Here is a 15,000-nt window from a genome sequence, read left to right as displayed (position 1 = left end):
CACACACAGAAAAACAATCATCACGTGAACACATGTTAACGTCCGACAGCTTTAACTCATTGTTTCCTTCTTCAGCAGGAAGACGGGATGGAACCCTCACCAACACTCACTCCTGCAGGTAAGAAGCTCCAGAACAACTCGGTAAGGAGACCTGGAGCTGAAATGGTTTAGACCTGGAGCTGAGATGGTTTAGACCTGGAGTTGAGATGGTTTAGACCTGGAGCTGAGATGGTTTAGACCTGGAGCTGAGATGGTTTAGACCTGGAGTTGAGATGGTTTAGACCTGGAGCTGAGATGGTTTAGACCTGGAGTTGAGATGGTTTAGACCTGGAGCTGAGATGGTTTAGACCTGGAGTTGAGATGGTTGAGACCTTGAGCTGAGATGGTTTAGACCTGGAGTTGAGATGGTTTAGACCTGGAGCTGAGATGGTTTAGACCTGGAGTTGAGATGGTTTAGACCTGGAGCTGAGATGGTTTAGACCTGGAGCTGAGATGGTTTAGACCTGGAGCTGAGATGGTTTAGACCTGGAGCTGAGATGGTTTAGACCTGGAGTTGAGATGGTTTAGACCTTGAGTTGAGATGGTTTAGATCTTGACTTGAGATCTTGAGTCGAGATGGTTTAGACCTGGAGCTGAGATGGTTTAGACCTTGAGCTGAGATGGTTTAGATCTTGACTTGAGATCTTGAGTCGAGATGGTTGAGACCTTGAGTTGAGATCTTGAGTTTTGACGGCAGCTGCACATCTATCATGAATAGTTTGACTAAATAAATGTACAGTTCCACTGGGAGTGCTAACTTTAGCTGGAGCTTTCAGCCCCATCCCATGGTCTTCATCAGTGGACATTGTTTGGTCTGTCGTGAGGACAGTTTCTGTCTCTCTTTATTTAACGTTACTACAGTAACACACTCAGTAAAGTGACTGATCTCAAACTCTAATCAAATCAACTTGATTTATGTTGAGTTTCTCTTAAAACCAGGAATATTCTGCTCGAAGGAGAAAAGACACTGGACTCACACAGAAAACTGAAAACGTCCCTTAAGACCATTAAACTACAAACAATCCACAAACACATCTTTTGTCTTCGTCATTAAACACAATGTGTCACACACTTTAAACCAGAAGGTTTCACAACACTTTGAGTCACTGGTAAATCAGATCCAGCTGCAGCTTCTAAACAAACACGTTTCTGCATCAATCCGGACGACGACACTTCGTATTAACGTGATCATTCTCTGTTTGGCTTCTGGCGACAAACCTGAACCTTCTCATGCTTCTTCAACTGGATTCTATCTTCGTGGCTCAGAACCAGAACCGCATCTTATGGGTCTTATCCAGCCTTCGTTTGATGTAATGACAGGCTGTGGCCAGCAGTCAGCAGCAGAGGAACATGTCTCCTGCAGAAGAAAAGTAAACAGATGTGACACATGATGCTGTGACGTCAACGGCTGTCTTCTTAACCAACACAAAACACAATGTGAGATCAGATGAATTCAACATTCTCCCTGATTCCTCTGAGAAAAATTCAGGATGTAATAAATCAACCATATATATATATACATATATATATGTGTGTGTGTGTGTATGTATATATGTGGTTTGTGTGAACTCTTTCATTTACAACAAATTAAAAAATAACAGTGTGAAGATTAACTGGTGAAACATCAGTGACCTTAAAACCTTCTTAAGGTTTCTGATCTTTAGTTTCTGTGTGACATGACCTCATCCATCTACTGTGACATCATCACTCTCTCTCTCTCTCTCTCTCTCTCTCTCTCCCTCTCTCTCTCTCTCTCTCTCTCTCTCTTGTTCTCTCTCTCTCTTGTTCTCTCTCTCTCTCTCTCTCCCTCTCTCTCTCTCTCTCTCTCTCTCTCTCTCTCCCTCTCTCTCTCTCTCTCTCTCTCTCTCTCTCTCTCTCTCTTGTTCTCTCTCTCTCTCTCTCTCCCTCTCTCTCCCCCTCTCTCACTCTCTCTCTCTCTCTCTCTCTCTCTCTCTCTCTCTCTATCTCACACTCTCTCTCTCTCTCTCTCTCTCTCTCTCTCTCTCGCTCTCTCTCTCTCTCTCTCTCTCAGTTCCTCAGGCTCCGGTCACATGGTCCCTGAGACGACCTGACGGAGTGAGAAGTTCTCACACTGAACGTCCTCGTGTTCACGGCACACCAACTGAAAAACACATTTATCTGAAACTGATGATTTAAAATTCAACTTTCATTTCCAGACAATATATTTGTGAGCTAAATGTATCACAACAAGAACATATAGAAAATCACAGCTCTGTCCTGTCATCACACTAATCTTAACATTTATATTTTACTATTTAATGAATGCATCTGTTGTTCTTTATCATCTACGTTTAGATTCTACAACGATTTAACCTCCAGCTGAAGTGAAGTGATGACTCGTTTCCTCACTGAAATGTAAAGAATCACCGAGTTTGACTGACAGAAGCAAAGATGGAGACAAAAGAAAACCCAGGGTTTTAATAGAAGAGGAACTTCTGGCCTTTTGTTTTTCCCCGAGCAGAAACTTTAGAGTCTCTGACCACAAATACTTTAGTCAGGAGAAAAAGCTTCTCTCCTCTGTATTGATTGTGGACACTGGCTGATGCTCTTCTTAAATCGTCCATTTCATTATGCTTTGCTCTCAGTTTATTGGTTTTAAGGCACGAGGCTCCGAGGGGAGATGTGTTTTCCTTATTGCTTTGGCGGAGTGAAGCGCCGCCGGCTTATTGCTGGAGTGAGGTGGTCGGAGCTGCAGCAGACGTGCACAGACACATGAAGCCAGGATGGACAGGACTCTCAGATTCTAAGGAGACATGTTCTGCTTATGTTCCAGTTGGTTGATGTCTGATGTTATGACTGTAAAATGTCTTCATGCTCTAATGTTCAGAAAACCTCCCGTTCCTCAAACTGTCCATCGCTGCAGCTCCTCTCTTCAGCCTCTGTCTCACACACTTGGCTCCTGTCTCTTTAGGACCCCAGTCTGCTCTGATTGGTCAGCTGGTCCACTCCGTTGTGATTGGTGGACTGCTTCCAGTGCAAGTAGGACATGTCGGCCTCCGTTCTCACGGTACTGTGTTTTGTTACCGAGGTTAAAATAATGTTCTGCTGAGGACGTTCTCTCCTCTGTTTGTTGGATTGTGTTTCTTTGACATTAGTCTGTGTCACTAATCACCACATCGTGACCTCACCCTTTTCTACTTCTGTCTGAATGTTGAGTGAAGCTTTTTATACCCTGTATAGAGAACTCATTGTTTCTCATAATGCATCATGAAAAGTAGTTCACAACCGATGGTCACTAACTGAGCAATATCTCCCATCATGCATTGCGCTGGCGCTGTAGAGACGAGAGGAGAGAGAGCAGCAGGAGAACGAGCTGTTGTATAAATGTAAACACGAGCAGAGCATCACAAACTGAGACAAACACGTTTATTTATACATTTAAAGATCATCTTTTAATACTAAGTGTAAAATAAACATTTCATTTATTGTGGGATTTTCCACGTTGTTGTTTTTCGTCACAGTCCTGCAGCAGTGACGTCATCACTGGTGCAGAGTCGTGTCTGCAGCTTCTTCTTTCTCTGATGAGCTCATCACATCGAGCTCTGTAGGGAGACGACACTAAACAGTGACGTTAGGGTTAGTCAGGGATGGATGGATTTCTGACACAACACACGTTTTTAACTTTCTCTGACTTGATGTGAATTTAAATGTTGTGTGAGCATCATGATACTTCACAACGTCAGCCATCTTGGTTGTTAACATAAAATTCTTCAGCAATGCTCTGATTGGGCGCTGCTCTGTCATTGCATTAAACCCACCCCTTTCGTTGTGCTGCCGCCCGAGTGGCCAAAATAAATCAACGACTGAATGAAAGAGGAAATGATCAGGAGGCGTCTCTTTGGACGACACGTGTAATGATGTCATATTTTACAGATGTTTGAAAGTTAATGGCCGTACAGTGGTCATGAGTCTGATTCATTTCAAATGCACTTTAATTGTTTTATAATGAATCTTTACAACATAAAATCATGAGAAGACGATATGATGCAAAATATGATCACATGAGATTTCATTCTGTATCATGTTATTAAATCAGAAGTAGAATCTCAAAGTATTTTACAATGAAGGATTTATTTGAATTTGAATTATGTCATAATTGTTTTTCCTCTTGTTGTTAAATCGAATGTCTCCATCTTGTGTCCTTCGTCCATCTTGTTTCCTCATCACTCACCAACATTTCCCTCCTCACTTTTCTTCACACCTTCATTTTCTCTCGCTCCGTCTCCGGCTCGTCCATCAGAGATTACACAAAACCCTGAAGTGATTAAGCTAAGAACACAGACGGGGATCCAGGTCATAAATAAATATCAGTAAGTGATATTAAAGTGTTGGCAGAGGAAACACCTCGTCAGGACTTTTGAAATGAGCACTGGAGCAGCACTTTCTACACAGAAGAGTTTCAACAGAACCATATTCTCTCTGCTTTTCAGTTTAATAAACAGCCTCAGTTCTTCAGTGATAAGCTTCATGTCGACATGACATCACTCAGTAATAATGACCACACACGTCACATGACCTTTAACATACACAGGTCATGTGATGTAAACAGGAAGTAGATGGTCTCCTCTGCAGTTGGTTGCTTAGTAACAGAAACTCCTCTGAAGGAGGAGCAGTGAAGGTGAAGAGTCAGAGCAGGGACGACGAGGTGGAACTGTTACTGACAGGAAGTGTTAGAAACAGGAAGTGTTACTGACAGGAAGTGTTAGAAACAGGAAGTGTTAGAAACAGGAAGTGTTACTGACAGGAAGTGTTAGAAACAGGAAGTGTTAGAAACAGGAAGTGTTACTGACAGGAAGTGTTAGAAACAGGAAGTGTTACTGACAGGAAGTGTTAGAAACAGGAACTGTTACTGACAGGAAGTGTTACTGACAGGAAGTGTTAGAAACAGGAACTGTTACTGACAGGAAGTGTTAGAAACAGGAAGTGTTACTGACAGGAAGTGTTACTGACAGGAAGTGTTACTGACAGGAAGTGTTAGAAACAGGAAGTGTTAGAAACAGGAACTGTTACTGACAGGAAGTGTTAGAAACAGGAACTGTTACTGACAGGAAGTGTTAGAAACAGGAAGTGTTACTGACAGGAAGTGTTAGCGACGCTTTGTGTTCACCGCTGGTAGTCGAGTCAGGTGACTGATGAGAACCAATCAGGAAGAGAACGTGTCATCGTTAACACATTTTTATGTCCATAGGGTACTACAATGAGTGTGGACGGCAGACGTGGGGACGGCAGACGTGGGGACGGCAGACGTGGGGACGGCAGACGTGAACGTAGCAGCAGTGATGTTTTTAATCGTAGACGTGTGGAGCCTCAGGTGATGATGATGGATCGGTATCAAGGGGCCAAAGCAGCCACATTATTACAGCAGCAGCAGCAGCAGCACCAGCACCAGCACCAGCAGCAGCAGCAGCACCACCAGCACCACCAGCACCAGCACCAGCAGCACCAGCAGCACCACCACCAGCAGCACCACCAGCAGCACCACCAGCAGCACCAGCAGCAGCACCAGCAGCACCATCACCAGCACCAGCAGCAGCACCAGCAGCAGCAGCACCAGCAGCACCAGCACCAGCAGCAGCACCAGCACCAGCAGCAGCAGCAGCAGCACCAGCAGCACCATCACCAGCACCAGCAGCAGCACCAGCAGCAGCAGCACCAGCAGCACCAGCACCAGCACCAGCAGCAGCAGCAGCAGCACCAGCACCAGCACCAGCAGCACCACCAGCAGCAGCAGCAGCACCAGCAGCACCACCAGCACCAGCAGCACCAGCAGCACCAGCAGCAGCAGCAGCACCACCAGCACCAGCAGCACCAGCACCAGCAGCACCAGCAGCACCAGCAGCAGCAGCAGCACCACCAGCACCAGCAGCACCAGCAGCACCAGCAGCAGCAGCAGCAGCAGCAGCAGCAGCAGCAGCACCACCAGCACCAGCAGCACCAGCACCAGCACCAGCACCACCAGCACCAGCAGCACCAGCAGCAGCAGCTCGGACTGTTGACCTGAGGCAGTTGGTTCCATGTTTTTACATTTAACACAGACACATTCTAACTCAGCAGAAATACAGACTCATTAGTTCAGACTCTGGAAATAATCAACTGAGAATCCTTACAAAAGAAAATACGTCCACAAGTTCACAAAAGTTCCACAAAGTGTCTTCAACAGTTCATAACAGGGACAGAATCCTGACGGTGGCTCATTAGTCTCTTAGAGAACGTGACACCTCCTCCTCCTTCTTCTTCTTCTGTTTCCTTCTGCCGCTCTGACTCTTTAAGCTTAGTTATCATCGACTGGATTTTATCATTCGATTCATTTTTAACAAAACAACTCCTCCATCCTTTTAATTATTCAGCTCCAGCACCGAGGATGAATTAGTCTTCTCCAAAAACGGAAACAGTCTCATTATGATTTAAATGGACCCACTGCGAGAAAGACAAGACAGAAGAGGAAGATGATGGACAACCGAAGACGAGCACGAGTCTATTTTTAGTGTCGTGTCGACCACAGTCTGAAGAATAAGGTTAGAAACCAGCTGATTATCAGGAGCTGGGATCTGTGGTGTCGAGTCCAGCATCACACAGACCAGTACTCACCAGTACTCACCAGTACTCACCAGTACTCACCACTCTGGGTTATGAGCTGACAGGTCTGTGTGAGATTAACCCCTTTAACCCATAAAACTAAATATTCTGTCATATTCAACAAAACACTCATTAATGACATCACTGCTGTGGCCCCTCAACAGTCACCTCCACCTGTGTGTGTGTGTGTGTGTGTGTGTGTGTGTGTGTGTGTGTGTGTGTGTGTGTGTGTGTGTGTGTGTGTGTGTGTGTGTCTGACTGTGTGTCTGACTGTGTGTGTCTGACTGTGTGTGTCTGACTGTGTGTGTGTGTGTGTGTGTGTGTGTGTGTGTGTGTCTGACTGTGTGTCTGACTGTGTGTGTGTGTGTGTGTGTGACTGTGACTGTGTGTGTGTGACTGTGTGTGTGTGTGTGACTGTGTGTGTGTGTGTGTGACTGTGACTGTGTGTGTGTGACTGTGTGTGTGTGACTGTGTGTGTGTGTGTGTGACTGTGACTGTGTGTGTGTGACTGTGTGTGTGTGACTGTGTGTGTGTGTGTGTGTGTGACTGTGTGTCTGACTGTGTGTGTGTGTGTCTGACTGTGTGTGTGTGTGACTGTGTGTGTGTGACTGTGTGTGTGTGTGACTGTGTGTGTGTGTGTGTGTGTGTGTGACTGTGTGTGTGTGACTGTGTGTCTGACTGTGTGTGTGTGTGACTGTGTGTGTGACTGTGTGTGTGTGTGTGTGACTGTGTGTGTGTGACTGTGTGTGTGTGACTGTGTGTGTGTGACTGTGTGTGTTATCTCACCCTAACCCCTGAGTTTTTAAAAATCTTTCATCTTTAATTTCCTGAACTGAAACATGTTTGTAACAAATGTTTCTGAAAGTTTGTTTGATTCATAACAACAAGTGTCAGAACGAGAGAAGCTGTCACTCATGAAGCCTGAGGACAGAACCACCACGTCTCAGAACCTGAGGACAGAACCACCACGTCTCAGAACCTGAGGACAGGACCACCACGTCTCAGAACCTGAGGACAGAACCACCACATCACAGAACCTGAGGACAGAACCACCACGTCTCAGAACCTGAGGACAGAACCACCACGTCTCAGAACCTGAGGACAGGACCACCACGTCTCAGAACCTGAGGACAGAACCACCACATCACAGAACCTGAGGACAGAACCACCACGTCTCAGAACCTGAGGACAGAACCACCACGTCTCAGAACCTGAGGACAGAACCACCACATCTCAGAACCTGAGGACAGAACCACCACGTCTCAGAACCTGAGGACAGAACCACCACGTCTCAGAACCTGAGGACAGAACCCCCACGTCTCAGAACCTGAGGACAGAACCCTCACGTCTCAGAACCTGAGGACAGAACCACCACGTCACAGAATCTGAGGACAGAACCCCCACGTCTCAGAACCTGAGGACAGGACCACCACATCACAGAACCTGAGGACAGAACCACCACGTCACAGAATCTGAGGACAGAACCACCACGTCTCAGAACCTGAGGACAGAACCACCACATCTCAGAACCTGAGGACAGAACCACCACGTCTCAGAACCTGAGGACAGAACCACCACGTCACAGAACCTGAGGACAGAACCACCACGTCACAGAATCTGAGGACAGAACCCCCACGTCTCAGAACCTGAGGACAGAACCACCACGTCACAGAACCTGAGGACAGAACCACCACGTCTCAGAACCTGAGGACAGGACCACCACATCACAGAACCTGAGGACAGAACCACCACATCACAGAACCTGAGGACAGGACCACCACATCACAGAACCTGAGGACAGAACCACCACGTCACAGAACCTGAGGACAGAACCACCACGTCTCAGAACCTGAGGACAGAACCACCACATCACAGAACCTGAGGACAGAACCACCACGTCTCAGAACCTGAGGACAGGACCACCACGTCTCAGAACCTGAGGACAGAACCACCACGTCTCAGAACCTGAGGACAGAACCACCACGTCACAGAACCTGAGGACAGAACCACCATGTCACAGAATCTGAGGACAGAACCACCACGTCACAGAACCTGAGGACAGAACCACCACGTCTCAGAACCTGAGGACAGGACCACCACATCACAGAACCTGAGGACAGAACCACCACATCACAGAACCTGAGGACAGAACCACCACATCACAGAACCTGAGGACAGGACCACCACATCACAGAACCTGAGGACAGAACCACCACGTCTCAGAACCTGAGGACAGAACCACCACATCACAGAACCTGAGGACAGAACCCTTACGTCTCAGAACCTGAGGACAGAACCACCACATCACAGAACCTGAGGACAGAACCACCACGTCTCAGAACCTGAGGACAGAACCCTCACGTCTCAGAACCTGAGGACAGAACCACCACATCACAGAACCTGAGGACAGAACCACCACGTCTCAGAACCTGAGGACAGAACCACCACATCACAGAACCTGAGGACAGAACCACCACGTCTCAGAACCTGAGGACAGAACCACCACATCACAGAACCTGAGGACAGGACCACCACATCACAGAACCTGAGGACAGAACCACCACATCACAGAACCTGAGGACAGAACCCCCACGTCTCAGAACCTGAGGACAGAACCACCACATCACAGAACCTGAGGAAGTGAAACAGCACAAGACCAGACACAGTTGGACCCCAGTTCAATGAGAAGGATTCTGACTTCTGAAAGAAGAAGGTTCTCAACCACTTGGTCAAACTGTGTCTGAAGTTTCTTGTTGGATCAGTTTTGAACGACAGAATCTGAATGTTTTGTACTTGTACTTTGTTGTGGTGATGATGGTTTTTCTCTTGAAGGTTCCTCTGGGTCGTATTGTTCTCTATTGTTCTAAATTAAATAACTAATGTGGATGAAAACATCTGTAGTCTTAGTGGATGATGGAGGAACGGACCCTTGAACCTGCACAGTGACCGTGAGGGAGATTTCTTAACTGCTACCAAACTATGTTTAATGGTTTCATAGAGCTCAATGAGAAGGTTTGCTGAGACCTGACTGTAGAAATATGTATCTCTAATGTTTGGTGTGAAACAAAAATCCAAATGTGTTGAGATGTGAACAAACAGAAACGAGCCATTAAAACCCTCAAGAAGCTGTCGTCCAATGAAAAGCCTGCGAGTATGAAATTATGAGGAAATTGAAGCCGTTTGATTCTATTTTTAAATCCTCAGTTTGGCCTCAAGGGCCACGAGCTTCATTCGCTGCTTAAAACTCATAAGTTAATAATGTAATGAATCCGTTTTTTCACTTTTCAAAATCACCTCCCTGAAAAAATGCTCCGTTTCTGTAACAGGCACTTTTCTAAAGTTCCAGGCCCGTGAGCCCCCGACCCGTCGGCCACATCGTGTCCACATCAGGGCCAGAAAACACAAACGCCACAGCAGCGGAGGCGGTTGGTGAGTGGAGCGATAGATTCAGATTAACAAACTGGGAGTTATATCTTGTGGCACAGACATTTTGGATTTAGCCCCGGCTCTGATAAGCCCAGATCAGAACCAATGTGGAAACACAGCGGCTGATTAGTTTATTGAGGGCAGTGAAGCACGGAGCTGTAATTCACCAAAGAGTTTTACAGCCTATTCTGCTCAGAGTTTATTGGATCTTTTCAATTAGTGCGGTCAGTGCTGCAAACAGACCAGTTGCTCTGTGTCCTGTCGGCTTCGTGCATCAGTGCCTCGTTACAATCACTCAGGCTCTTTAAAGGCAGAGCGGCAGCCTGTGATGCTGCTGGTCCAGGACCAGCAGCTACTGAGTCGTACATTCTGCCTGATGACGATGAACTTTTGAAACAGATGAAAACCAAGACTTGAGTGATTCTAAATTGAATCTGTTTGAAAAGCCTTAAAACCATCTACACTGTTCATCCTCAGGGTCGTGCAGCCGGAGAGGCCGAGTTTAACCTGCAGCTCGTCGTTGTATCTCTGGACCTTAGAAGACTTTCACACCTTGTTTGTTTCAGACCTTCAGACTCTTCCTTTGATTCTGAACTTAAATATCAGGTGTGAAAGGTTCCTCAGACCACGGTCCAGACCAACGCACTAAAAGAGGTGGTCAGGATCAAACTGACCCATGGGTTTGTTTCCAGTGTCATGTTCCTCAGGTTCCTCATGTTCCTCATGTTGTTCAGGTTTCTCATGTTCCTCATGCTCCTCATGTTCCTCACGTTCCTCACGTTCCTCACGTTCCTCAGGTTCCTCACGTTCCTCACGTTCCTCAGGTTCCTCAGGTTCCTCATGTTGCTCAGGTGCCTCAGGTTCCTCATGTTCCTCATGTTCCTCACGTTCCTCACGTTCCTCAGGTTCCTCAGGTTCCTCATGTTGCTCAGGTGCCTCAGGTTCCTCAGGTTCCTCATGTTCCTCATGTTCCTCACGTTCCTCACGTTCCTCACGTTCCTCAGGTTCCTCAGGTTCCTCAGGTTCCTTATGTTCCTCAGGTTCCTCATGTTCCTCACGTTCCTCACGTTCCTCAGGTTCCTCAGGTTCCTCATGTTGCTCAGGTGCCTCAGGTTCCTCATGTTCCTCACGTTCCTTATAATATGAAGCTGTTGAACCTCTTTTTGGTTTGATTGTTCTTGTGCACGTTGGACCAACAATCTTCTGTCAACAGATCCGTATTAAATCATTTTATTCATCAACTATCAAGACCAATAAGAAACTCGACCATGATTCAACGAGTATCTGAGCAGATGTTTATCTGAAGCAGGTAAATGAAGGAATAATGTTATAAAATCTGTTTCGTCTTTAGACTGAAGGTTAAAGTTAAAGAGACCAAAACATGTTTTTTCATCTTTGTTGAAAATGCAGCAGCTGCTTTGTCTCAAATCTCCAGGAAACATTTCTGACCCGATCTAAAAAAATCAAGTGAATCCTTCATCTGTAATTCAGATTTACCCTCAGATACAATCTGAATCCTCATGTAACATCAGGTCAGTGTGTGTGTGTGTGTGTGTGTGTGTGTGTGTGTGTGTGTGTGTGTGTGTGTGTGTGTGTGTGTGTCTCTTAGTTGAAGTTTCTGTGCAGCTGCAGACTCACCATCAGAATCAAACCTGCAGGGGACAGATGTTTCCAGATGTGTCGGTGTGATCGTCCTGTAAGCGTAGCTCCGGTGTCACGGTGTTAAACGACGTTAGTGGTGATGAAGCCTCGCAGTTAATTGGCTGATGATGAGGCTGGTTATGATGTAATCTCTCCCTCTCTCCCCCCCCCCCCCTCTCTCTCCTGCACACAGCCCCCTCCCATCTCTCTCTCTCTCTCTCTGTTTCTTCACGCCTCTCTGTCTTTCTCTCCATCCTAACCAACATGGCCGCTAAGTCGGATGGAGCAGCGGTGTCTGTGGAAGATGACAACCCGCCCAGGAGCCTCTCGGAGCCGGGGAACCCCTCCGCCGGGCCCCGCTGCTCCTCCACCGCGGGGAAGCCGTACACGCCGCTGGACTGCTGCTGGGTCCTCTGCGCTCTGCTCGTCTTCTTCTCCGACGGCGCCACGGACCTGTGGCTGGCCGCCGACTACTACCTGCGGGGGGACCTGTGGTGGTTCGGGCTGACGCTGGTGTTCGTCGTGGTTCCGTCCGCGGTGGTGCAGGTTCTCAGTTTCCGCTGGTTCGTGTACGATTACTCGGAACTGAGCGGCAGCGGGGACGCAGCGGCGAGCGGCAGCGGCGCGGGAGCGGCAGGCGCGGCGGTCGCCGCGTGCGACGCATTCAGCACCAAGGACAGCGACCAGCGCGGAGCGGTGACCGGGAACGCCGCGAACACGAGCCCGGTTCACACGTCCTCTGTGCGGCCGGAGCCGGAGCGAAGAGCCCGCTCCCCGCGGAGCTGCTGCACCGTGTGCATGTGGCTCTTCCAATCCGTGCTACACCTCCTGCAGCTGGGGCAGGTCTGGAGGTAAGACCGCTGGGGCGTGTGTGCACACGTGCACGTGTGTGTTTAATATGTGCTCTCCTGACGTGCCTGTTCAGGTGCTCTGTACATGTGTGTGCTTGTGCGTGCCTCTGTGTGTGTTCATGTGTGTGCAGCCTTTGATTCCTCCATGTTCACTGGTGACAGAAACGTGCACGGATCCGTCAGGAGTAGAGAGATTCTGGATGAGAAGCTGAAATTGTCGCTTCACTCTTACACAACAGTTTCTCACAGCAGGAGCGTGCATGTTGTTCTGTGCATGTTGTTCTGAATGGGTCTTTCCATACACTCTCAACACGCACACTCCTGATATGTTGACATGTAATCAGGGGGTCAGACGCTGCTGCTCCTCATCACAGATCAAACTCTGTTTTCACCTCCACACTCACACCAGCAAACGGATGCATTTAACAACCCAACGCATCATTCCACCCAAACTGCCTGTAATTAAAACTCATCCAGAACCTTTGAAACATGTGTTAACATCTGGACTCTTCAGGTTTGAACATCATCAACTCAGCCGCTCATCACAAATCAAAATAAGAAATGTTCTCTGAGCAGCTTTTAAAGAAACAAACCTCGAATAAATGAATCACAAGGATAAAGAAGCTGATTCAGTGAGAAAAGTTTGATCTTTACACCTGTACTCACTTCAGAGTTATCATACATTTTACTCTCTTACATTTTGCCACAGTTGTAGTTACTAGTTACTTTTCATATGAATTTTTAACCGAAAACAGAATAATTAGTCTTCTTGTGATTCCTTGTCATGTTTAAGAAGTTGCTACATGTTCAACAAATACGACATTTACACTCTGAATCTCTCAGATATTATTCAAATATTTTTCAGATTTGAGGAATTGTTCCACTGTAATTGACAAAGAACTGAGAAAGATTCAGAAAAATTACAGATACTTAGTTTAGTTTTTCTCAGTATCTTTAACCCCATCAACCATCTGACGTCCCCTCAGATTCATTATGTCAAGTTACCAACTGATGCAATATTATCAGTGAATTAATGCAGAATGCACATCTGAATTTCAAATGCAGGATCTGTAAGTGTAAGTGCAGTTTCCTGTGACTGAATCAATCAGGACATTTCTGACACAATTCAGATGCTTCACATTAAAGCAGAATTTGCAATGTTAAAAGAATCTTGGTAAACTGACGGTGAAGCGGTTTGTCTCGACTCGGAGTTACAAAAAACTGTGAGATCACAGAGCGAGACCAGAGGAAAGCAGCCATGTTGTTTCTGTGGCTGCAGAGAAAATCAGTAAATCGTTTTAAATCCATGTCTGAATCCATAACCAGACGTGATGACGTGAAAAATGTTTTATTGAATGTTTGTCATTTGCTGTGATTTTCGATTTGTTCTCATATTCTTGTGGGAAGTGTTTTTTACATAAAGAGTTTTAATCGTCTGGTAAAACACAAGCTCCCTGAACGTGAGGTCAAAGGTCAGAAACAGATCTGTGCACACGTTTGCTGCTTAAGTGTCTTTGAGCAAGGCAGGGAAAGTCTGAAAGCTCAATAAAGATTCACATTACATCGAATCATTCTGAAATGGAGCATGTGGGGATTCACACATGCAGACTCAGTAATGAACCGAGTTAATGAACAACAATAAGATGCTGAGAGCTGGATTTGGTTTGAATCCCCGTTGCCTGGAGACCTGGGCAAGGATTCGTCTCCGGTTTGAATCCGACAGGTTTTGAATTTGATGAGCTGAGATTTATTCTGCGCATGTGGAACCTGCAGCTGAGAATTCAGAGCTGATCCTCATCGTCGTGAGCAGGAAGAAAATGTATGAAGTCCAGTTTTCATAATTCACACCTGAACCACAGGATCTGTTCTGCAGTCCTGAAGAGAGGTCGACGGTTCAGCCTGAGCCTCGTGTCAATCACCTGAAGACGTTGACGTGTTGCATCATAGCAGAGACAAACACAGAGATGAGAGAATGTGATGACTGTGGATCAGAAAGTAACCACATTGGATCGGAGGTTGTTTTTTGTTGATTTCACCAGATTTACACGAAACCTGGTGAAAGGATGGATCATGGGTCCAGAAAGGATTTCCATCTGGTGTGAATCTGGACAAAGGATCCATGATGTGTGTGTGTGTGTGTGTGTGTGTGTGTGTGTGTGTGTGTGTGTGTGTGTGTGTGTGTGTGTGTGTGTGTGTGTGTGTGTGTGTGTGTGTGTGTGTGTGTGTGTGTGTGTGGAAACGTCGTAGAAAGACGTGCTGACATCTCCCTCAGATGTCGGTCATGACAGGAGGAGGAGGAAACATCTGCTCCTGCCTGGCCTCCATGTCTTCTGTGACGCGTCCTGTCATCGTGTCCTGGTGTCTTTCAGTGTTGTGTGTGGACACGGTGACAAAAAAATATGTTGAGCTTGTGAATAATGGCTTATTTTTTATATAGTTTACATAC

At 46.6% G+C, this 15,000-nt stretch overlaps 1 protein-coding gene and 1 long non-coding RNA gene across 2 annotated transcripts; both read left to right on the top strand.

Annotated features, from left to right (window-relative positions):
- Positions 1-12: 12 nt before the first annotated feature.
- On the top strand, positions 13-5,278 carry LOC117759066. The gene is made up of 3 exons (XR_004613425.1): positions 13-118; positions 1,360-1,476; positions 5,249-5,278. It is a non-coding gene; the product is annotated as an uncharacterized LOC117759066 (long non-coding RNA).
- A 6,652-nt stretch (positions 5,279-11,930) lies between these two features.
- LOC117759065 (XK-related protein 7-like) lies at positions 11,931-12,669 on the top strand. Its single transcript, XM_034581052.1, has one exon. The coding sequence runs from the start codon at positions 11,968-11,970 to the stop codon at positions 12,556-12,558; it is 591 nt and encodes a 196-aa protein (XP_034436943.1). The 5' UTR covers positions 11,931-11,967; the 3' UTR covers positions 12,559-12,669.
- Positions 12,670-15,000: the final 2,331 nt, after the last annotated feature.

Source organism: Hippoglossus hippoglossus, unplaced genomic scaffold (genome assembly GCF_009819705.1).
Source record: "Hippoglossus hippoglossus isolate fHipHip1 unplaced genomic scaffold, fHipHip1.pri scaffold_93_arrow_ctg1, whole genome shotgun sequence".
NCBI classification, from domain to species: Eukaryota; Metazoa; Chordata; class Actinopteri; order Pleuronectiformes; family Pleuronectidae; genus Hippoglossus; species Hippoglossus hippoglossus.
This window is presented reverse-complemented; position numbering and strand designations above follow the sequence as displayed.

What these genes read in the sequence shown, in the direction of transcription:
- LOC117759065 (XM_034581052.1), top strand. Translation starts at nt 11,968, where the DNA reads ATGGCCGCTAAGTCGGATGGAGCAGCGGTGTCTGTGGAAGATGACAAC.